Below are 23,158 nucleotides of genomic sequence, written 5' to 3' on the forward strand. Positions count from 1 at the left end.
GAAGAGATCCACGATCAAAGCCCAGCCCCTCTGGGGAGGTGGTCTCAGGACTCTGAGCCCACTGGCAATGATCTGTCTGCCCAGTTCCATTTGACGTAGAAGACAAGGCAAAGCACACATTTTGACTGAGACACCTTCTAGAAAAAGTGTCTGTGAATGAAGCATCCCTTCATTTGGGGAACTGATCTGGGAGGTCAGGGCAGCCTCGTCATGAGTGATCCTATTAGCCTCCCAGGGCCACCATCATAGGCCAGTCTTGATCCTCCAGCCAGCCTCAGAAAGCAAAAAACAGCTGATAGCACTCAGAGGACCGAGGCCAGAGAGGACTAGAAGTGAGCTGCCCAAGGTCAGACAGTGATGGGGCCCTGGGAGGCAACCATATCTGCACAAAGCAGAGCCAGTGTGGGTGACAGGGAGGGGTAATGCCAGGCCAGCAGAGGCCTCAGCCACCAGATCTTTGGCTCACAAAGAGGCTAGCTGTAGGCTATTGGTGGCACCAGGGCTTGAGGAAGGGCCATGAAGCTGAAAGGGGGGAGTCACAGGAAATGTGGCTTTGGCCCAGAGGGGATTCCCCGCACCTGGGCCTGGCAAAGGGGAGGAGGGGCAGGCTGTTTACAGCTGAGGAAATGAGGGGGGAGAAGGGGGAGGGATGGGGCAGGGCAGGGACCTTTGGTCAGAATGCCCCTCCCAGTAAGCGGGGAAGGCCCCAGAGATGTGGTGAGATGTGGTGGCCGTTTGTTTGCTTCTCACTTCTCACTGCTGGGAGGAAATTAAAGAGAATCTGCCACTTCCTTCCTCCTTCAGCGGCTGGGGGAAGCAGGGGGAGGGCAGTGGCGTGACTCCACAATCACAAAAGCCAAGTTGTTGGTGGCAGCCTGCAGTGCCCCCTGCCCAGAGAGACACCCCATGTGTTTGCAGTAATGTCAGGTCTGAAGGAGACTCCGGGAATCAGGCCCACAACCTCACCTTACAGGGGACGCCACCTAGCCTAGTCCTTCCATCAGATTCCATGCAATTTCTCATTAGGAAGGTCAATGAATACCCAGTTGCTCAAGTTTCTCATTAGTAGAATGGGGTTTTTGGAGCCTTCCAGGTTTAGCCCAAATCCAGTGAGCCTTTGAGAGAATCTTCATTCCCCACCTCTACCAGATTCCTAAGGAAGGGCAGGAGGATCCTCTGGGAAGCCTCAGCTCGGCAGAGTCAGGGAGCAGAATGTCCACAAGTCCACATGTGAAGATGCCCCTGGCTGAGGCAGTCAGCCATGGGTGAGCGTAGGTGTTGTCTTTATTGCACTGCACCAGTGTCAGGCTGGGAAGTGCCACCTGAAAAGTCTGTTTTTAAAGAAAACAATGAGGTCACCGGGAACTTGGCCCCACCCCTGAGACCCACACCAAGGGAGAAAGGAACCCGCTCCTGGGTCCTCCTTGGTCCACTCTGCAGGCTGATGGCCCAGGCCAGCACCTCTCCCTTCTGCAAAGCTGGCCAGCAAACTGTCCAATGGTATCCAGCTTACATTGCAGCACCCAAAACTGCCTTAGAGCCAGCGCCAGGGAAGGGCCGACCAGGCTGACCTGGCAGGGACAGTAGTCACCGGCTTTCCAGGGGGCTCTCTTCATGACTCTCCACGACCACAAAGGGCTTCTTGCACATCTCCCCAGGCAATGCTGGCTCCTGAACTATACAGCCCCCAGGGTCTTGGTCAGGGACTTCTCGCTTGCGCTTGAATGAAGGGCTCTCCTCACCCAGCTGACCTTCAGGGAGCCCCAGGCTCCTCAGACACACGATGGCTGCAGCTTGCTCTGCCAGTTTCTTGGACTTGTCCCTAGGAAGATGAGGCAGAGAGCAGTAAGGCAGGTGGGCAAACAGAATCAGAGGCTGGGAGCCTGATTCTGTACACACTTGACAGAGCTCCTGCCAAAGCTGAGGAGGAGGTCATCATCTAGGGAACACCACTGCCCACACACACCATCCACCCAATCCTGCCAGGCCTGTGCTAGATTCAAGAACTCCACCCTAAGCCTCATGCCCTCTGATAAGGAAACTCACCATAAGGTAGACTGGTACTTTTGCTCTGCAACAGTAACAACAGAGCAGAACAGGCGATCTACTGGTCGTTGAACCTGGTGCAAAAAAGCAAAGGAAAAAGAGCAGGCTGCAAAACCTGAAGGTCTACCTGCCAGGGTCACACCAAAGAGAGATAAAGAATCTCTCATCTAAGGCAAATGAAAACTGCCTATTAGCACATGCCCTGTCAAGCAAAACTGCCAAATACACCAACAGAAAATGATATCAAGTGTGTCCTGAGTTCTCTCATGGGACTAGGCAAAGGGCCACATCAGCCCTTAGCACACATGACTATGGGGCTTTTTCCTGCTGATATCTGCATGGGCTAGGACCCCCAAATTGAAGACATTATCAGGTAACAAAGAGGTAAGAGGGGACAGGGAAAAAAGAAGCCACACCTAGCTGTGGGACAGAGCAGGGGGCTGAGTGGAAGGACCCACAGTAGGAAGGCCTCAGGTTGGGGGTGTTGCTGTGCTTTATGCTGACACACCAAGGCTTCATCCCACAGGCTCTAGGGAACTGATACTTAAGTATCAGTTACTCTTTGGCAAAGTGGGACACAAAGCCCAAAAGGTGCAAGCCTGGAGGTCAGAAGTCCAAAACAGGCAGAACAGCCCAAATGAGGCTGGCCATGGGGACCAAAGATAGGGAAGCAAGATGACGTCAAGGTCTCCAGCCAGGAGCTCCCATGTCTTGAGTCCAATGCTGTGCCCGATCCAGACACATCTTCCAGAACTGACAACAAAAACCATGGTCAGAAGTTCTCAGCAACTGACCCAGTGCCCCCAGGAACCTCTGCATGCCTGCAGAGGCAAGGCTAGGTTCCACCCAAACAGTTCAGAGATGACTGTCTCCTGGCGGTGGGGGTGCCAAGTTGATGGCACCAGCCACAGAACCACTGTGGCTGACTGCAGGGTAGGCCAATCAAGACTCACTGTTTCATATGTGGGCTGTGCCAGTTTCTCCCTTCGACACCACTCCAGCAGGCACATCTTGGGGGTGATCTGGGGTGTGTATGCTCTCCTGGGAAAGGAGGGGAAACAGTCAGAGCCTACCTACTATCAGTACTCGCTCCCCTGTGAGGACTGTACTTAGTTCCTGATGGGTGCTGCAAGAACGGTAGAACTGAGACACAAAGCTGCTACCTTAAGGCTACTGTACATGCTCCTCTGGCTCCCATTCCTCTCATGCTAGCAGCCTCTGAAGATGAGTTTTGGCATGCTTGGAGAATTAGCGAGGGGGAGATAGCAGGGGTCAGTGAACTCCAGTATGCTAGGTCTTCAATAGCCAAGAAGGAGAGTCCAGTTTGCCTCTCAAGACAGAATCAGGAGAGCGAGGGTGGAGGTGGGGAACATAGGTGGTCATACAGTGACCACCCTGATTATATCTGCTGGGTGTCAGGATGATTTGCTGCTGCCAGAACACACTAGAGTTTCAGAGCCAGTTGGTAACAGAGGGTGACAGGCTAAAACAGTCATCTTCCAACTTCCCAGAGAAAGCTCTCCCTAGCATCTGAGTGCCCAATAGCTGTCTTCTGAATTCAAAATCCTGGCTAGACAAGAGTGGCTTCTGGTCTGGCCCTGGGCACTGAATGGCAGAAGACAATGAGGGCACTAGTCAAAGCTGAGTCAGAGGCAGAAATGAGGCTAAGGCAACTTCTGTGTAGGGAGGGCATCACAGGATTGATGATCAGCCGGGAGCAGGGGGCAGGGGCAGGGATTGTGGGAACAATCATCTGTTGTGGGAAAGCCCCATCAAGCAGCCAGCTCCAAGTCTACAGGAGAAAGGCCCCCTTCCTGCCCTAAGTTGTAGGAGGGGAGAAATCAGAGAAAAAGTAAGGTTCATTGAGAAAACATGCACATTTCTAGCAGGGTTGCCTGCACTTTCAGGAGCTGTCTGTCCTGAAAGGAACTGTGGGATATTGAGAATTGAGATCAACTGTATGAACCAAGGAGATCTCTGGTCTCCGAGCTTGGTAGTAGTCACACACTGCAACTGGCTTGCTAGCCCAGTCAGACGCTGAGCATGCCAGCCATGGACCAAGCTGAGACCTACCGGTCAAACTTGACAGCCATCTTAATGATACCAGAGGTGTCTTCAGCTGACTCCTCTGGCTTCTCCGGAGTTCTGGCCAAGAGCTCAGCACGCCGGGCGTCTAGCTTCTGCGTCATCTCTTTGTAGAAGGCACCAAGGCCAAAGGCCTCACTATGCAGGAAAAAAACAGAACAGGGTAAGCATCCAAGGTGTTGCAAAATCGCAGAGGGCCCCACTGCATACACCAAAATACCACTGGAGTCTGGGCATCAGGAGATGCCTCCTGCATATCTCTGAGTTCAACCTGGAAACTGCAAAGACAAACCACCAGAGCATGGACAATAGAAGGAGGCTGGGTTGAGGGGGTACTTAGTGTCACTTTTCACCCTTCATCCCAACGAGGAACACACATTGGGTTTTCCCCAATCATCCAGGACTGAGCTGACTCATGCAGACAAAGCACCTTGGGTGTATATAATCTATTCCTTCTGTGGATCCACGGAAAGGAGAAATGGAAGCCTGATTGCTGACTGTTCTCTACCTCCTGCCTGCCACGAGCAATTATCACGGGCCTTGCCTAAATCAAGAGTTATATTCTTTTAGTCTTCCAAGACACCTGGGTCAAGGTAGCTAAGCCATGTGGAACGAAGACAGAAAAAATGCCACAAGCTGAGGGTGCAGAAAGGTTCTGGCAGTCAAGGCTCTTTGCTTCCAGGAAACATGTTGAGGGCTGCAGCATTCCCAAGAAATAGATCCCTGAGGGCAAGACTTGTTCAGAAATGCTTCCTTAGAGGAGGGAGGAGGTTACAGAGAACCAATATAAAAGGAGAGGCCAGGAGGCAGGGGGCCCAGTCTAAGCATAGGAGCGGAAGTATGGAAATAGATGGGTAGCCAAGGAGCTACAAGAGTGCTACATCACAAGTCTTGAGGACCCAGAGGCGGACACTTAATCTGTAGTGATGCGGTATGGATATTGGTTCAGTGCACAGACTCCACACCCCTAACTCTCCTAACCATTGAGTCCTGAAGGCATGGCACATGACAGTCATATTAATGAAAAAGCTCCTTCCTCCCCGGAATTCTGAAGCCCAACCTCTGCATTCCTCTGTCCTTGTGCTCTAGTTCCCAAAACTGTTGTAGAGATCAGTCCAGGGACAGATTATTCCTAAGTATCAGGCCCAGCACAGTAGCCTAGCAGCTAAAGTTCTTGCCTTGAATACGCCGGGATCCCATATGGGCACCGGTTCTAATCCCAGCAGCCCTGCTTCCCATCCAGCTCCCTGCTTGTGATTTGGGAAAGCAGTGAGAATGGCCCAGAACCTTGGGATACTGCACACACATGGGAGACCTGGAAGAAGCTCCTAGCTTCAGATCGGCTCAGCTCTGGCCAATGCAGCTGCTTGGGGAGTGAATCAATGGACAGAAGATCTTCATCTCTGTCTCTCCTCCTCTCTGTGTATCTCACTTTCCAATAAAAATAATTTTTTTTAAAAAAGAAAGAGGGCCCAGCGCAATAGTATAGTGGCTAAAGTCCTTGCCTTGCATGCGCCAGAATCCCTTATGGGCACCAATTCTAATCCCAGCAGCTCCACTTCCCATCCAACTCCCTGCCTGTGGCCTGGGAAAGCAGTCAAGGACAGCCCAAAGCTTTAGGTCCCTGCACCCACTTGGGAGACCCGGAAGAGCTCCTGGCTTCAGTTAGGCACAATACTGGCATATCTGCTTGGGGAGCGAATCATCAGACAGATCTTTCTCTCCATCTCTCCTCCTCTCTGTATATCTAACTTTGCAATAAAAATAAATAAATCTTTAAAAAAAAGAAAAGAAAAAGAATATTCCTAAATATCTCCTTGGAGTTGCAAAACTGTGCCACCACCCCACGCCTACACATTCATTTCCAGAATGTGTCTCTTGCCCCTTAACAGTTAGGCCAGAGATCAAAATCAAGCACAAGTAATGTCTACAATGACAGAAACACAGGCCACTGCCCCCTTACCAAATTTCCTGGGAAGATTGGGCAGCATGGAGCAATCTTCCCTGGGGTGACTCCAGCTGTTCACGTAGCATCTGGCACAAGCAGTACTTGGTGTTGGTATAGTGGTTGTCATACTGGATCGCCTGAGACAAGAACTAGCATGAGCCCACCTGTTACCCAGCAAATTCTGAGGCTTGAGTGACACTCCAGTGGCAAGGAAAGGGCCCCAAGAGGACATCACTACTGTGTGTGCAGCTGAAGCAATGTGAATCCATATGATGGACTGCATCTACCTGGCCATCAACTCTTTCAGCAGTGGCGGAAAGCTAGAGGGTCCCAGCCAAGCTTGTACAGGAGCATCCTCTCCTGGACAGTGTGAGTCGCCTCCTGCATCAGTCACCATGGGCTATGCAGAAGAATTGCTCTTGAGCTTCTTCAAGCATGGGGAGGGGGAACACACCAAATTCTGGCATAGCAGATCCAACCCCAGGATAGGATTCCTTATAACCAAGGTGGAACACTTCCCTCTCCCCTGCACCCCCTCTTCACAAGCTTCTCTCCAACTTCCCTTTCATAAGTGAAGTCCAGCCCCATTCCAAAGTGTGGCTGCATGTGTTTATTATCACCTCATTTACTCATGCAAGTGTGAAGTACAGCTCTTAGCACACCACGGCCTGGAAAACAGACTTAGGAGGCAAAATGACTACTTGGGGAGCCAGGGGAAGCCTACCTGGCTGGTGTCAGAGCAGGACAGCAGTAATGAGAGGCTGCCCCAGCCTTCCAAAACCCCCAGCCCCTCCTCACACTATATTACTGTAAAATTTCCACCAGAGCCAATGCCTTCAGTGTCTAGGAAGAGACCATGGTACACTGAGGACAAAGCTAGGAGTGAGTCAGCCCTGGCTGCCAGCAAAGCCTTGATTTGGCTTGTTTGGGACAGAAGACACCTGGGTAGACCAGAAACATACCTTCCTGCACTCTCAAAAGCCGCTCCCTTTCTCCATGACAACACACCTCAAGAGCAGCTGCCAAGGGACAGGCTGAGCAGGAAAGATAACATCACTTCCACCCAGTGAACCAGCTCAACACAACTAAACATGTCTTCTCAGCCATAGGCATGCATGCCACTTGGCCAGAAAAGTTAGCTGAGCTGGGCTGAGATAAACCCTCCTTTCCTCCAGCTGACTGAGACCACTGCACCAACCTGCCTGACACAGGACACTCAGAACCAAGGAGTGAAAACTGCAGCACTAAACAGGACAAACTCTGGGATGGATGTTAGCCGACCCTGCAGTCAGACCTCAGGACCTCCTGTCATTTGCAGCTTGCACAGTCATACAACATCTGCCTAGGCATGACCATGGCTTGCCCATGGCTAAGAAATATCCCAAGACTGAAGAGGGAAGTAGCAATATACTCTCTGTCAGGGCCAACTCATTGAAAAATTCAAGGATCACTCACTGTCACTATCTATAAATATGTAGGGCTGATCACAAAATCCCCAGGGCAATGCCAAAGAAATAGGACCGGTGAACCCATCAAAAACTTCCTTTGTAGAGCCTGACATTTGGTGTAGTGGTTAAGATGCCAGTGAAGGGACCAGTGCTATGGCATAGCAGGTAAAGCTGCTCCTGGCTGCTCCACTTTTGAGGCTGTTGATGTGCTTGGGAAAGTAGTGGAAGATGGCCCAAGTCCTTGGATTCCTGTACCCACACAGGGGACCTAGAAGAAGCACCTGGCTCCTAACTCCAGACAGCCCAGCTTGGGGCAATACAGCCAACTGGGGAGTGAACCAGAGATAGAAGATCTCTATAACTCTTTCAAAGAAATAAATGAATCATTTTAAAAAACAACAAAATATGCCAGTTGAAATGCATGCATCCCACATAAGAGGGCTTTGCTCCCAATTCCAGCTTCTTTCTAACATACACCCTACCTCATCTCTACTGACTTCTCTACATGATCATTCACATAGTTGCTACAAGGGAGAATTTGACTGAGTTCCTCAATCCTGCCTTTGGTGTGGCCAAGTGACTGCTCATGAAGGCATTTGGGAAGTAAATCAGAAGATGGGAAATATTTTCACTACCTCTCCTCCACCAAGCCTCACAATATTCTTGTCCAAAAAAGAAAGAAAAGAAAAAAAGGGGAAAAAGGAAAAATAAAGGAAAAAGAGAGAGAGAGAGAAATGCCCCTTGCAGGGACATTAAGCTCCCAGTGAGAAGAAACTGCTTTAGAAAACACTATGCCCTCAGGAGAGGATTAAAATGAGCTTATTTTCTAAGTCACAGGCTAAAGCATTCTAAGAATTAGCAATGGAAGCTTTAGTAGTGACTCCGACGTGTTAAATCAGGTGAGAAGTCTCTGTGGACACATGTTGTTGTCCCCAACAACAGCTACAATGGTGCCTCCTGGCTTGGGCTATTCCTTTGCCAATCTATAGACATGAGTGCCTGTGGTAACAGACAATCCATTGTCTGTATGCATGCATCTGTGCATGGCGCAGAGCATAAGGAAAAAGTTGTCATGTGCTTGGGGTCCCATCAGCATCCCAGATCCTGAAGGTCCCTGCTAGGACATCCAGACTTGTGGAAGTTTTAGGAGGCTATAGAAAAGCACAAGACAGCATCCCAACCTCACATTGCATACTGGGAGACCTCATGTTATACAGCAGCAGCTAAAAAACAAAGAGGAACAATGGGCTGCTAGCAGCTAGAGGCCAGCACACTCCCTGCAAGCACAAGGTGGATGTGAGGATTATAGTGGTTATGCCAAAGCAGAGACGTACATATTGGATGTACTTCTGCATGACTTCCTCCAGAGGCCGGGGACCCTCCCTGAGGAAGATAGATGGGTTCCACATGGCCGCTCGTGCCACCATCACTGAAGAGGCTGCTGTGACTTGTCGGAAGTCTTCTATGTCCAAATACTGTTGGATGTGGTCATGAGATCCTCCACTGCAAAGCAACAGCAGGGTTAGAGTTGACCCCATTAAGGAATGTAAAAGCACTGTCAGAAAAAAGAAAAAAAAAAAAAAAAAACACAAAACAACTACCAGATCTGCCACACCTTAACAGCTTTGGCCAAGTCCCTTCAGTGATCAGAGCTACAATAAAGCAGAGTGTGTCAGGCACAACCCATTATGAAGTTAGTGGCACTAGGTTGGATAATAATACACATAAAACAGCATAAATAATGCCTGTTACTTAATACATATCGAGAAATCTCACTTTCCTTCCCCTCATCTGAAACCGTGGCTAAAGCCAGGCATATCCAAGCAGAGGAGTCTACAAACTGGGGTACAAGAAGCCCCCCCCACTGCTGTCAAGTTACACAGTCACCCATATGCCCTGTAAGGCACTGAAGAAGGAAACCAACATGCTGGTGACCAGAAGAGAGGGGAAGGAGGCCCAATTTGGTCATAATCTCTCCTCCCTCAATCCTACTGTTCCCAGGACTTTCTTGGAATCCACTTAGGTCTCATCTGTCTCATCAGGAATCAGCTGAAGTCAGTCCAGATACAACCATGCGCAAAACCCCCAGGCAGCTGCAGAAGCCACAGGATCCTGCCCTCTATAAGCCACTCCTAAGAACTCCTTGCCTGGAGAAGGCAGGGTCTGACTCCATCCTTAGCTCCTGTCTCCCACACCTTCTGTTGGTCCTTCCCCTGTTGCCAACCTCCCAGGCACCCTCAGACTCTATGCCATACTAAATGTAGTCTGAGCTGCACTCCCAGCTGGCTTACCCAGTCCTGCTTCCCAATAACGGCTAGGAACCGTTTTCTTATTAAACCTCTGGGCTGGTCACTGCACCTGACACCTGCCAATCAAGGCTCCTGGTCCTGCAGCTGCCCACACTTGCCTGGCTTTTGTGACCTGCCTTAAGCTCCCGAGCCACAATACCTCAAGCTCTGGCTTGGGACTCCTTACACAGTTCCCTAGATTCCAGGCACCTACCTCTGGGTATGACAACATCTAGGCCTGGACCTGCTTAAGTAGCTGCTTCCTTATTTCCGTGTCCCTGAGCACATTCATTTTTACCCTGTCGAATGGGGGAGTGCTTTGGTCATACACTATGTCAACCTCTGACCAGAAGCCAAGTGACCCAACATACATGACAGGCACTTTGCAACCTCATTCCCAGTTCCGTCATTCATCTCATTCTCATGAACATTTTTTTTAATGTTATCTCATTCCGTTTTTCACATGCCAGTTCAAGTCCTTTCTGAATGAGGCATACACAACAAATCTTACATGAAGAAGGAAGGAGGCTTACTTGGCTATGACAGGAATGGAGAGGGTTTCAGCAATAGCTTTGATGACTTCACAGCTGACAGGGTGCTGAGGTCGCTCCTCCCGCTTCCTTAACAATGAAGAGAAGATGTAGTTGAGGGTTGACCACCAAACCCATGTTGTCACTCACACCGGGCTACTCCTGTTCTCCCCACTAAAACTCAGGAAGGTCAGGCAGCCACGCGGCCACCAAGGATAGCTGCAGGACACAAGCTCCCTGACCTCAGGAGGAGCAGAATGGATACACGCTGAGCAAGCAAGCCCAGCTCTCAGCACCCGGCAGGTGAGCCAGGGCTCCCAGGGGCCAGTGTGCATGGCCAGGCGCCCACGGTCATATTTCTTTTCCCTGGCTTCCCTTTTACCTCTGTCAGAGATGAGGGAAAGTGTCACAAGAAGGCCACCCCTACTGTCCCAGTCCTGCCCTCCCTGAGGGACAGGGAGCAGCTGCCACTGCTCAGACTAGCCACTCCCACACAGCTGCTTGTAGTGAGGCCAAATTGTGCAGCTGATCCTGGGGACAGGCACCTGACATGGGGGTAGGCCCCAAGCCCACGGCAGCAGGGCAGGCCACAGATGACTGTCAGCACAAGCCAAAGAGAAAGCAGGACACAACCTGGGGCACCTTCTTCCACGGTCAACTGCAAGAAGCAATGAGAGCAAGCACTAGGGACAATGAGGTAAGGCCTGACCTCAGATATGCATAGACAAGCAGGAGAGGTGGACTACCAGGTCTGTGTAATCAAAGTTATCAATGGTCACAAGGCCTCAACCCAATCTACACGTCTACCTCTCTCCATCTCCAACAGAGTTTTAACTCACCCTCAAGAACTCTGATGGCCAGAAAACCCTTCCTTAAAGTCACCCAAATCTACCTACTATTCCCAACTGCTGGTAAAAGTAATTGCTTCTGGGTTGGGCGCAATAGTGTAGTGGTTAAAGTCCTTGCCTTGCACGCACCAGGATCCCATATGGTCACCGGTTCTAATCCAGGCAGCCCCCTCTTCCCATCCAGCTCCCTGCTTGTGGCCTGGAAAGCAGTCAAGGACGGTCCAGGGCCTTGGGACCCTGCACCCACATGAGAGACCCAGAGGAGCTCCTGGCTCCTCACTTTGGATTGGCTCAGCTCCGGCCATTGTGGTCACTTGGGGAGTGAACCACTGGACAGAAGATCCTCCTCTCTGTCTCTCCTCTCTGCATATCTGCCTTTCCAATAAAAATAAATAAATCTAAAAAAAAAGAAAAGCAATTGCTTCCTCTACTAAAAAGAGTATTATCTGCCAGGCACTGTACCAAAGCTTTAATCACAGCCTCAATAAATCACCCACAAAAGCCCTATAAAGTGGGCATTATCTTATTTTCCAAACGAACACTGTGGCACTGTGGTTAAGGGATTTCTTCAAGGATACAGAGCTAACAAGCAGAAGAGCTAAGAACTGAGACGAGGTAGCTGCATCTTAAGCATGCTGCCTCAGAACAGGGCATACATGTACAAGAGAACTTCAAAAGGTTCCTGGAAAATATATACTATGAAAAAATCCTGCACAGATTTCAAAACTGGTTTGCAGTAAGATGACCTTGTCCTTCCCCAGCAAGGTGTTTGGCATAGCAGGCATGATCCCTGTGTCCCACAGTAGAGCACCTGTGTTACTCAAACTCCATCCAGCTCTTGGAGGCAGTGGAGGACAGATCCCACCAGCTACATGGGAGACCTGGATGGAGTTCCCAACTTTGGCTCAGCACAGTTCTGCTAAATGTAGGCATTTGGTTAGTGAACCAGCAGTGCCTGCCTTTTCACAACTTACATAGATTTATTTTATTTTTATTGCAAAGTTGTATATACAGAGAGGAGGAAAGACAGAGAGGAAGATCTTCTGTCCGATGATTCACTCCCCAAATGATCACAACAGCTGGTGCTGCGCTGATCCAAAGCTGAGAGCCAGGAGCACTTCCGGGTCTCCCACACTGGTGCAGGTTCCCAGGGCTTTGGGTCATCCTTGACTGCTTTCCCAGGCCACAAGCAGGGAGCTGCTGGGATTAGAACCAGCGTCCATCTGGGATCCTGGCGTGTTCAAGGTGAGGACTTTAGCCACTAGGCCATCACGCCAGGCCCTTAAATGGATTTTTATAAGATAATTTTTAATTCTCTTCTTCCATGAACTATTGGAAGGAGTCACATATAGTGCCTGCTCTATTACCAGCAATGCTGGCTTCAACTTGAGCAGCTTTGATTTTCTCTATTTGTTCTAGTAGTTCTCTGAAAATGCTATGATATACACAACCAGCATTCTGGGTTCTTCCTACAAGGGAGTATCACTCAGAGAACAGAGGTCATGGCCAAAGTCTACTGACCTGAGGTTCAGAAGGACACCCTGGAGGCAGAGAGCATTTGCATGGGAAACTGAGGGTAGCTTCCTGATACATGCCAGCTCCACAGACAGCATGTTAGCTATGGATGTGAGGATTGTTCAATACAGTCTTGGGGATAGCTGGCAATGCCACAATGGCAGTCAAAACAAGCAATACTGTTTTAGTTTTTTAAAATGTATTTATTTTTATTTGAAAGGCAGAGTTAGAGAGAGGAAAGACAGAGAGATCTTCCATTCTCTGGCTAACTCCCAAAATGGCTATAACAGCAGGATCTGGGCTGGTCCAAAGCCAAGAGCCAGAAATTTCCTCTAGATCTCTTATGTGAATATAGGAGTCCAAGGACTTGAGCTTTGCTCAGCTGCCTTCTTGGACCACTAGCAGGAATCTGGACTCAAAGTGGAGCCACCAGGACTTTTACAGCTGCCTATACAGGATACTGCCCATTGGCAGTATCATTAAAAAAGAAAGTCAGTTCCAGAGCTAGCATAGCAAGTAGAATACCACCACCTGTGGGGTTGGCATTCTATTAGGCACTAGTTCAAGTCCCAGCTGCTCCACTTTAGATTTAGTTCCCTGCTATTGTGCCTGAGAAAGCAACAGAGGATGCCTAAGTCCTTGAGTCCTTATACCCACATGAGAGACCCACAAACAAATTCCTAGCTTCCCAGCTTCAGATAGACCCAGCTCTGGGTTTTGCAGTCATTTTGAAGGGTAAACAAGCAGATGGAGGATCTCTGTCTCTCCTTCTCTCTCCCTTCCTTTCAAATATATATATATAAAGTACTATGCCTACAGTTATTCAAACAGAAAGCACTTTCTCAATGTAGTGGGGAAAAAATGAGATTCAGGGGGCCCAGTATGATAGCATAGTGGTTAACGTCCTCGCCTCGCATGCACTGGGATAGCCGGTTCTAATCCCGGTGGCCCTGATTCCCATCCAGCTCCCTGCTTGTGGCCTGGGAAAACAGTCAAGGACGGCCCAAAACCTTGGGACCCTGTACCTGTGTGGGAGACCCAGAAGAGCTCCTGGCCCCTGACTTTGGATTGGCTTAGCACCGGATGTTGTAGTCACTTGGGGAGTGAACCATTGGACAGAAGATCTTCCTCTCTGTCTTTCCTCCTCTCTGTATATCTTCCTTTCAGGAAAAAAAAAATTAAATAAAAATTTTTTAAAAAATGAGATTCAGGGCCCAGTGCATTGGCTCAATTGGCTAATCTTCCCCCTGCAAGCACTAAGATCCCATATGGGCGCCAGTTCATTTCTCAGCTGCTCCACTTTTCATTCAGCTCTCTGCTGTGGCCTGGGAAGACAGCAGAAGATGGAAAAAAGCCTTGAGACCCTGCACCCACATGGGAGACCAGGAAAAGCCTCCCAGCTTCAGTCTTCAGATCAGCACAGCTCTGGCCTTTACAGCCATTTTTGGAATGAACCAGTAAGTGGAAGATCTTTCTGTCTCTCCTCTCTGTAAATCTGTCCTTCCAATAAAAATGAATAATTCTTTAAAAAGAGAAGGCGCAGTGTGATAGCCTAGCGGCTAAAGTCCTTGCCTTACAAGCACCGGGATCCCATATGGGAACTAGTTCTAATCCTGGCGGCCCCGCTTCCCATCCAGCTCCCTGTTTGTGGTCTGGGAAAGCAGTCAAGGATGGTCCAAAGCCTTGGGACCCTGCACCCATGTGGAAGACCTGAAAGAGGCTCTGGGCTACTGACTTCAGAATTATGCAGCTTTGGCCATTGCGGCCACTTGAGTGAATCAATAGATGGAAGATTTTCCTCTCTGTCTTTTCTCTCTGTGTATCTGACTTTCCAATAAAAAAAAAAAAATAAATCTTTAAAAAATAAGTAAATAAAAAATAGAGTGTGAGATTCAAAGAATTCTAATTCTACCACTTCCTGGCTATAAAATAGGTCTGAACAAATCACACAAAGTCTATCAGTAACACTTACTGAAGGTAAGAGCATTTTTGCTTCCTCTCAGCCTCTCAAGTTCAGTGCAGTGCTTACCAGCAGTGAATGAACGAAATGTCAGCCCTTTCAGAGCTTGACTGCCTTCCACAGACACAGGATGTCAGAGAGCTAGCAGAAGCAGGCTAAATGCTCACAAGAAAACACTGGCTTTCCCTAAGGATGGGTGAAGGCCGCTGTGGAGGGCTGCGGACCACCTCCCTACTGCCCTACCACAGCCCCTCCGAAGGCGCCGACTCACCTCCCGTGGACCGCGATGGCGGCAATGCCTGTCCTCTCTATGCGCTTCACCAGGTTCAGGGTTTCTTCCAGCTGAGGCAGAAGACCACATCAGTGTTTACGAAGGGAATACAGGGGCAGCTACTGACTCCCCAGTGGACACAGCTCCAACCTCTCCTCCAAACTAATGCAGCTCCTCAGCAGCCACTCCCAGCCCCAAATTCAGCATCACCAAACAGAACAGGTCTTCAAAGCTGCACAGCAACCTTACCGATGGCAGGATACGGATCTTGCAGGTCACAGGTCTGTGTGTCCCTTTAACAAGAGTGCTGAGGATCTGAAAAGTGGAGAACACAAGAGCACCTATCCCTTTAGAAACAAGACACAACACTGTTTGTACTCATCAGCCCTATCACAGATCTGTGCCTTCTCACAACACAGAGAACTGGACTATATATGTGTCTGGTAACACATAAGCTCCATGCTGCCAGCAGTCTTCCTTTTTACACTAGAGCTCTGCCACCAGCAGTCTCGAATCTGGCACATGGCGGTACATAGCTATTTACTAAATATACTTAATGAGAAATAGCAGATGGACCTGATCACATGCCTGTGTGGAACACAGTCACCCTTTACCAGGATTACCTGGAAAGCTTAAAAAACAGAACTTCTGAATTCCACCTCATAATTTCCACAGTAGTCCTCATCATTCACCACAAGTAGGATTTTCAAAAGGCTCTTCCTAGCACACTCTGTCCTTCCATGGGATTCTGAGTCCATCTCCTGGATTAGGATGAGGTTGACCACTTCTTCCTGGGCAAAGAAGATGTGCACTGGGTCCAGCACAATAAGCCAGAGGCTAAAGTCCTCATCGTACATGTGCAAAGATCCCACATAGGCGCCAGTTCTAATCCCAGCGGCTCTGTTTCCCATCCAGCTCCCTGCCTGTGGCCTGGGAAAGCAGTATAGTACAGTCCAAAGCCTTGGGACCCTGCACCCATGTGGGAGACCCGGAAGAAGTTCCTTGCTCCTGGCTTCAGATCAGCTCAGCTCTGGCCATTGCGGCCACTTGGGAACTAAATCATCAGACAGAAGATCTTGCTCTCTGTCTCTCCTCCTTTCTGCATATCTCACTTTCCAATAAAAATAAATAATTAATTGATTTTTTTAAAAAAAAAGAGGGAGAAGAAGATTTGCACTGTCTGTGGCCCGAGGGCCTGCCCAATGAGGGAGCAGGGAGGTCTTTAAGGGACTGGGCCTATGCCCATACACCTGCTCTACAGCAGTGAAACCAGCCAAGGAAAATGCAGCGTAGTCAACAAGTCAAAAAGCACCAAGTCAGAGTAGTTAACAAGAAAGATGATGCCACGTGGCAAAAGTCTAGAAGAGACAGCAAAATGCAACCACACAGGAACCAGAAATCAAGAGCAGAGTAGATGACACTGAGCATTTGTGGCGCTGCTATATCGCCTTCCCTCATCAAAAATGTCAGGCCAGGCAAGCTGAAGGGAAGATGATCCCAAGGTTCTCTTCTGAAGAGCTGGATCTTGGTCCAGCAAGCAGAACACCCAGCCAGCTGCTGCCAGCCTACACTCTACACTGACAGGTGGGGGCAGCAGAGAGCCAGGCTGCCAGTGCCAGCAACAGCAGGCCTCTCAGACAAAAGCTGAGGGAGTCACTCCAAAAGACACCCAACCCCGACCACAGGTTGTGTGGAGAGCCAAGTGGGCAGTCTGTGAGCAAGACAAGGCCTCCTGGCCCAGGTGTAGCAGCCAGGGACTTGCAGGAAGGATAGTTCCCAGGTGTTCCCCTAGGAGGAACGCCAGGCAGTAAGATCCTGGGGTCAATCCTGGCAGGCCTCAAAAGGACATTTGTTTACTCAGGACACACAAAAATGCTTCCTTCACTCCCATATCTCAAAATCATAGCAATGTTTCTAGAAGACTCCTTTTCAGGTGTTCACTTAGAACCCTATATTTGGAGATTTAAGCAAAGTCAACTGGTCAGACTTAGTTCTTTATCTTGCAGAAATTTCTTTGGTGTCTTTTAACCAAGGAGCTCTAAATAATTTCTTTGATATCTCTACTCACTTCATGGACACATTAAGGACATTAGGGAATCAAAAGCTCTAATCACTTGTAAGGGCAAACACAGTGTGTCTTTCTGGTCAGGCACATGGTTCTCCAGGACACTCAACTCTCCAGATCCCAGTTGTACCACTTGTCTCTGTGGTGTGAAGGTCTCTGGGGGAAAGACCCAGAGACAAGCCCTTACATGAGCAGAATGACAGGATAGCTAGCACAGGCAGGTTTGACTCACTGACCAGCAGCCAAACCTTGGGAAAGCAGAACTACTGGTTCACCTGATAGTTACAGACAAGCAGGATGAGAAAGGATGGGCCTAGGAATTAGGAAGACCTGAGTTCAAATCCTGGCCCAGTAGCCACATAATGGCAAAATGGAATGCCCTGGGAAGCCAGGGTGCAAAAGGAACCTGAAGTAAGGGTGAAAGAGATTACCAAATTAAAAGTCTGAAATTGAGGTTCTTAATCCAGGACACATCAGAGTAGTCTGGCAGAAGCTTTTTCAAGATAAATACTCTTCAGCTGTGGTGTACTAGGCTAAACCTCTGCCTGGAGTGCCAGGATCCCATACTGGTACCAGGTCCTGTCCTCGCTGCTCCACTTCCAATCCAGGTTCCTGCTTATGATCTGGGAAAGCAGTGGAGGATGGCCCAAGTGTTTGGCTCCCAGACACCCTCAGAGAGATCCAGATAGAGTTCTGGGCTCGTAGCTTTGGGCTGGTTCAGACCTGGCTTTTGTCAGCATTTAGGGCATAAGCCAGCAAGTAGGTAGATAAGACAGATAGATAGAGAAATAGATAGATAGATAGATAGATAGATAGATAGATAGATAGATAGATAGATAGATAGATAGATACTCTGTCAAATAACCTTTCAAATCAACCTTTTTCCTTTTTTAATAAATCACATGCACACATCCTATCTGACTTCGCTGTGAAAGCCTTCAACCTCCCTTCCATGAGACACCCCTTCTTCTAGTCTGATCTAGTCCACCTGACCAGTCCACCACAGAGCAAATGAACTAAGCTTCCCAGGAGGACGGTGCACCTGATGCCTCACTCACTCCAGTCCAGAGAGACAGTGGGGAAAATGAAACCAACAGCATGGGCCTCAGAAGCCAGGGTTTGAGGCTTAACAAAACTCGTGTGTGCATGTTGGGAAGCAAGTGCCTGCAGGCCTGTTGCTAAACACTTAAAAATAACATGCATATGAGCCTGGTGCGGTAGTCTAACGGCTAAAGTCTTTGCCTTAAATGCGCTGGAATTCCATAAGCACACCAATTTTAATCCTGGCAGCCTTGTTTCCCATCCAGCTCCCTGCTTGTGGCCTGGGAAAGCAGTCGAAGATGGCCCAATGCTTTGGGACCCTGCACCCGCATGGGAGACCTGGAGGAAGTTCCTGGATCCTGGCTTCGGATCGACATAGCACCGGCCGTTGCGCTCACTTGGGGAGTGAATCATCAGACGGAAGATCTTCCTCTCTATCTCTCCTCCTCTCTATATATCTTTGTAATGAAAATAAATAAATTTTTAATCAAAAAAAAAAAAAAAAACAAAACTCTAGGCTTTCACGGAACACCAAGACTGCTGCAGACTGCGTTTGGGCTCCCACACTGACTGCATGTCACATTACGAGGAAGCTGGAATCCTGGAGTAGGGGGAAGGAGGCATTTCAAGCAAGTCTGGTTCTTGCCCCAAAAGCACTCACCTTCTCAATCTTGTCAGGGTCTGACAGCAGCGCAGCTCCCATTCCTCCCTAAGAAGAAGCACACAGAAAGTCTTCATACAGCTAAGGGCCAAGACACAGCAAGGTGGCATGTCAGCCTGGCAGCCAAGGGCCACTGGCAACCAGGCAGGACAGTGGCAGCATCTGTGCCCACAGAACCACAGATCAGAATTTGAGGAACTCCAGAAAAGACATTCAGTGTGGTGGATAAGCTACTGGTTGGGATGCCTGCATCCTGTAACAGAGAGGCTGGGCTTGAGAACAGCCTGTTTTTCTAAATTGAGCTTCCTACGAATGCACAAGTGATGGCTCAAAGCTTTGGATCCCTGCCAGTCACATGGGAGGCCTAAATCGAGTCCCCGGCTCCTGGCTTCAGCCTGGCCCAGCCTCAGCTCTTGTGGGTATTTGGGGAGTAAACCAGCAGACAGAAGACATTTCTTTCTCTTTCTCTCTCTCTCCTTCTCCCTCCTTCCCATTCTGTAGCTCTTTCAGATGAATAAAAGTTGTTATAAAAGAAAACAATTTGAAGAATTTTAAGACTTGTTACCCTCATCTCCTATGCACAAATCCATGGGTCTACAAAATTGAGGACTACAAAATTCATTTTTCTGAATTCCTACCCAGGCCTCCTTATATTTTTAAACTGAATTCCAGCATCCTCCAAACCCTTAAAAAGCAATGAATCATTCTCCCGCTCAAATAAAAAAAAAAACAAAAGCACCTTCTTCTTAGCATACAAGGCACTTGATCTGGTACCACTAACACCAGTGAAGCTCACAGGCACACCACCTACAAACCTTGAGCAGCCCTTTCTCCTCTGTGAACAATGACCCAGTCCTGAGGACCCAGGCCCACAACAAATTCTATCAAAAGCTCCAGTGTACAAAAACTGTCAAGCCATGCAGCCATGTAAATCACAACAGTAACCACACTACTTTTAAGTTATTGTTCCTTTTTTTAGAAAATTTATTTGGCCTGGTACAGTTGCCTAGTGACTGAAGTCCTCGCCTTGCACGCACCAGGATCCCATATGGGCACCAGCACGGCATGCAGACTGGCATCTGCCCCAACTGCAAGTGCCAGTGCTGGCCAGGGGTGAGTTATTTTGAGTGGATCCCCTAACAAGGGAACTTACTAGTTACTTCAAACCAAGTAGAACCTCGAGCTTCCTTCCCTGAAAGAAACCAATGTTACTATTAAGCCTAGCATGACTTTCCAAACATCAAGTTCTTGAACCATTGCTTCCTACCTCTGAGGTTATACATGAGTTTAAAGCTGGAATTGTAACTGGAACATGAACTCACATACTCCAATATTGGATGCAAGCATTTGAAGCAGTATCTTAGCTACTGCTCCAAACACCCATTCCAACTGAATTCCCTGTGCTCCTCACACATGGACTACAGATGAAAGGAAGCTACAAAGAAACGATAATCCATATGTTACCTGATGGGTTTAGATCCTGGGTTGGATGGAAAAATACTCAAAAGGATATTATCAGATAAATAATTCAAATTAAAGTGGACCATGGTAGACTTGCTAAAACAGTCTTGCATAAGATTTATTAATTTTTATTAGAAAGTCAAATATACAGTGAGGAGGAGAGTCAGAGAGGAAGATCTTCCATCTGCTGATTCACTCCCTAAGTGGCCACAATGGACCCAGAGCTAAGCTGATCGGAAGCCAGGAGCCCAGAGCCTCTTCTGGGTCTTCCACACGGGTGCAGGATCCCAAGACTTTGGGCCATCCTCAACTGCTTTCCCAGGCTGCAAGCAGGGAGCTGGATGGGAAACAGAGCTGCTGGGATATGAACTGGTGCCCATGTGGGAACCCAGTTGTGCAAGGCGAGGACTTTAGTCACTAGGTTACCACACCAGGTCCATCTGTGTAAAATTTTTCAAATAGAAATCAGTTTACCTTGGTGGAATATTCTTTTGGACAGCCCATGTTGACATCAATACCAGCTACATCATTTTCTCTGGAAGAAAAAAATTTAAAGCTAATCCATATTCAATAGGAAGAAAGGAGGTTGATTTGAAGGCATGGATGGATTTGAGCTCAGGAATCTCTTACCACCCTCCAACCATATGAATCACAGTAAGCCTAATGATGGAAGCTGAAAAATGAAAGAGAAATCTTTCTCTAAAATGTGTGATAACTTCCTCGGGAAGAGCCAGAGAAAAGAAACAGCATGCACACACACATATAAAAGCTGGAGAGAGGGGTCAAAAGCTAGAGATACTCCGGAGCTATGACAGATAAACAGTAAGCGAAGGGCATGCAGAAATGGGCCGCAGAGTTACAGTTCTGCCTGGGGCCATGAAAGCTGTTTGTTAAAGCAAAAAAAAAAAGAGGTGTGGGCACAAGAGCCCAACACCCAGCACGGCTGTGGCAGAGACTGCAGGGCACCTCTGTCTGAGGGATTCCCACCTCAGCCCTGGAGACAGAGTGGAGCACATGGGTCACAGTCTATGCTCAGCAGCAATCACTCCCCGAGTCCCCTATCACTGTCATTCACGGTGTGTGCCACACTGCCGAGACATATGCACGCACGTCATGGGTCCTTCCTTTTCACGCCAGAAGTCAGCAGCACTGGTGGGCTCACACCACAGATAGGGGAACTCAGTTTTCAGCAATATTGCATCAGGAAGTGTAAATAGCAAAGGCTGAATTCTAGCCCAGGTCAGCCTCCACTCCACAGTCCATCTCTTCAAGCATATTACTTTCTTGCCCTCATTATGGTCAAGCCTCAGGCCTCATAATCTGCTCATAATCCATGAAAAACGAAGTCTCCAGAACAAACACTAAAGAATAGGGGCCTGCATAGAGGGAGCAGAGTCAGGGCAGCCTGGGCACACATCAACTCCACATCAGACCTTTGATGCACAGAGGAAGTCAGACATTTTTAATCTGGCAACAGAAGGGAACAGGCAGGCAGGAGGATGAGCCACTTCCAAAATCACCAGTGGGCACCAGGCCTCAGAGCTCAGAAGACAGGAGGGAGGAACTTACACAAGCCTGGCCACGGCGAGGGCTCGCTCTGCGTCTGAAGTCCCCTGGGAACACAGAAGGCTGCATCAGCCCAGCAGCAACACAGGTGCACACTAACACACATGCCCATGAGCATGCCACAGCCGCACACGAGCTGGCTTTCTCCAAAACGGCCGCTAGAGCAGCTCACAAACCTGGGAACCTGCACAGCATCACACACGCGGAGGGGACTTCACAACACACCAAAAAACCAAACTCTACAGGGAACATTCAGACCCTGACCACTTAGGTTCCATGCTAAAATTTTACTATATTTGCTCTATCACATGTTTACCAATTATTATCAGTTTAAAAGAAAATCTAAATCATTCAGGAACTTTTTCTGAAAAAGCATTGTGGCCCACCAAGTTAAGCTGTCACTTAGGATGCCTACATCCCATCCCCACTGTGGGGTTCAAGGCCAGTCCCTGCTTCCAGGTCACTTCCTGTTAATGCACATTCCAGGAGACGGCAGATTCTGCTGAAGCACTCAGATGCCTGCCATTCACACAGGAGAACCAGCCTGGGCAACTAGCAGCGGGCTCTGGCCTGACTACTGTGGGCATTTGAGGAAATAACCAGTGGATAGATGATCTCTCTCTGCCTCTCTCCTTCAAATAAAAATAAAAATAAACTATCTAAAATAAGTAAAATTTAAAAGCACCAAGGAATGTTCAAAGTGAGGAAAAAATAGCTAGCTACCAGTGGCATAATCCCAACATAAAGCTTCTCTTGAAGAACCTAATTTTTTTCCTATGGGAAATTCACAGAGACTACGTAAAAGCCATGGGATGTTTCTGTGGCATAGTACGTTATTCCTCCACCCCACATAGGCACTGGTGCTAGTCATAGCCACTCCACTTCCAGATGTAGCTGATTTTGGTCTGGGACTCTTGAACCTACATGGGAGACCCAGAGGAAGCTTCTAGATCCTGATCAGCTCAGCATTGACCATAACAGCCATTTCAAACTGAACCAGTAGACCAAAGATCCTCCTGTCTCTCCTCTCTGTAACTCTCCCTTTCAAGTAAAAATAAAATGAATTCTTCAATCAAGCGAATTAAACTCAAGACTGGATACACGGCACATGACAGTTGGAGCTTCATCAACTTTCTGCAACAGAACAAGTACTCACGAACACAAACTGTCTGCAACAGCACAATCATTCAAGAACGAGCCTACAGGAATCATTCCAGCCAAGTCTTCTGGAAGCCACTGTGTGCACAGCGACCCAAGCATGCCACAATGGCCAGCCAGGGCAGGGGGTGAGCCTTAGCATGGCACTTAACAACAGGGTCTCTTACCATCTGGAAAACCACCTTGCTCTGTTCTCTTTCACAGGTGCGAAACACCACACGGTCGTCAGGCGCAACAAAGTCCACTGTGCTGAGCACCTCTGCAACA

General features: G+C 48.6%; 1 protein-coding gene across 2 annotated transcripts in view; it reads right to left on the reverse strand.

The window, feature by feature from the left end:
• Positions 1-1,222: 1,222 nt before the first annotated feature.
• DUS2 (dihydrouridine synthase 2) overlaps positions 1,223-23,158 on the reverse strand; it is a 33,376-nt gene continuing 11,440 nt past the window's right edge. For both annotated transcript variants that reach the window (XM_040982500.1, XM_040982499.1), the window contains 13 exons: positions 23,059-23,150; positions 21,737-21,780; positions 20,642-20,702; positions 18,707-18,754; positions 15,189-15,254; positions 14,940-15,010; positions 10,349-10,435; positions 8,862-9,030; positions 6,095-6,216; positions 4,120-4,269; positions 3,000-3,087; positions 2,047-2,120; positions 1,223-1,822 (listed from right to left, as the gene is read on the reverse strand). In XM_040982500.1, coding sequence (XP_040838434.1) covers positions 1,588-1,822; positions 2,047-2,120; positions 3,000-3,087; positions 4,120-4,269; positions 6,095-6,216; positions 8,862-9,030; positions 10,349-10,435; positions 14,940-15,010; positions 15,189-15,254; positions 18,707-18,754; positions 20,642-20,702; positions 21,737-21,780; positions 23,059-23,150 — 1,307 coding nt within the window. In that variant the 3' untranslated portion in view covers positions 1,223-1,587. The remainder of the gene's footprint in view (positions 1,823-2,046; positions 2,121-2,999; positions 3,088-4,119; positions 4,270-6,094; positions 6,217-8,861; positions 9,031-10,348; positions 10,436-14,939; positions 15,011-15,188; positions 15,255-18,706; positions 18,755-20,641; positions 20,703-21,736; positions 21,781-23,058; positions 23,151-23,158) is intronic.

This window comes from Ochotona curzoniae, unplaced genomic scaffold, assembly GCF_017591425.1.
Source record: "Ochotona curzoniae isolate NIBS_2020 unplaced genomic scaffold, NIBS_Ocur_1.0 contig_3622, whole genome shotgun sequence".
In the NCBI taxonomy this organism is placed as follows: Eukaryota; Metazoa; Chordata; class Mammalia; order Lagomorpha; family Ochotonidae; genus Ochotona; species Ochotona curzoniae.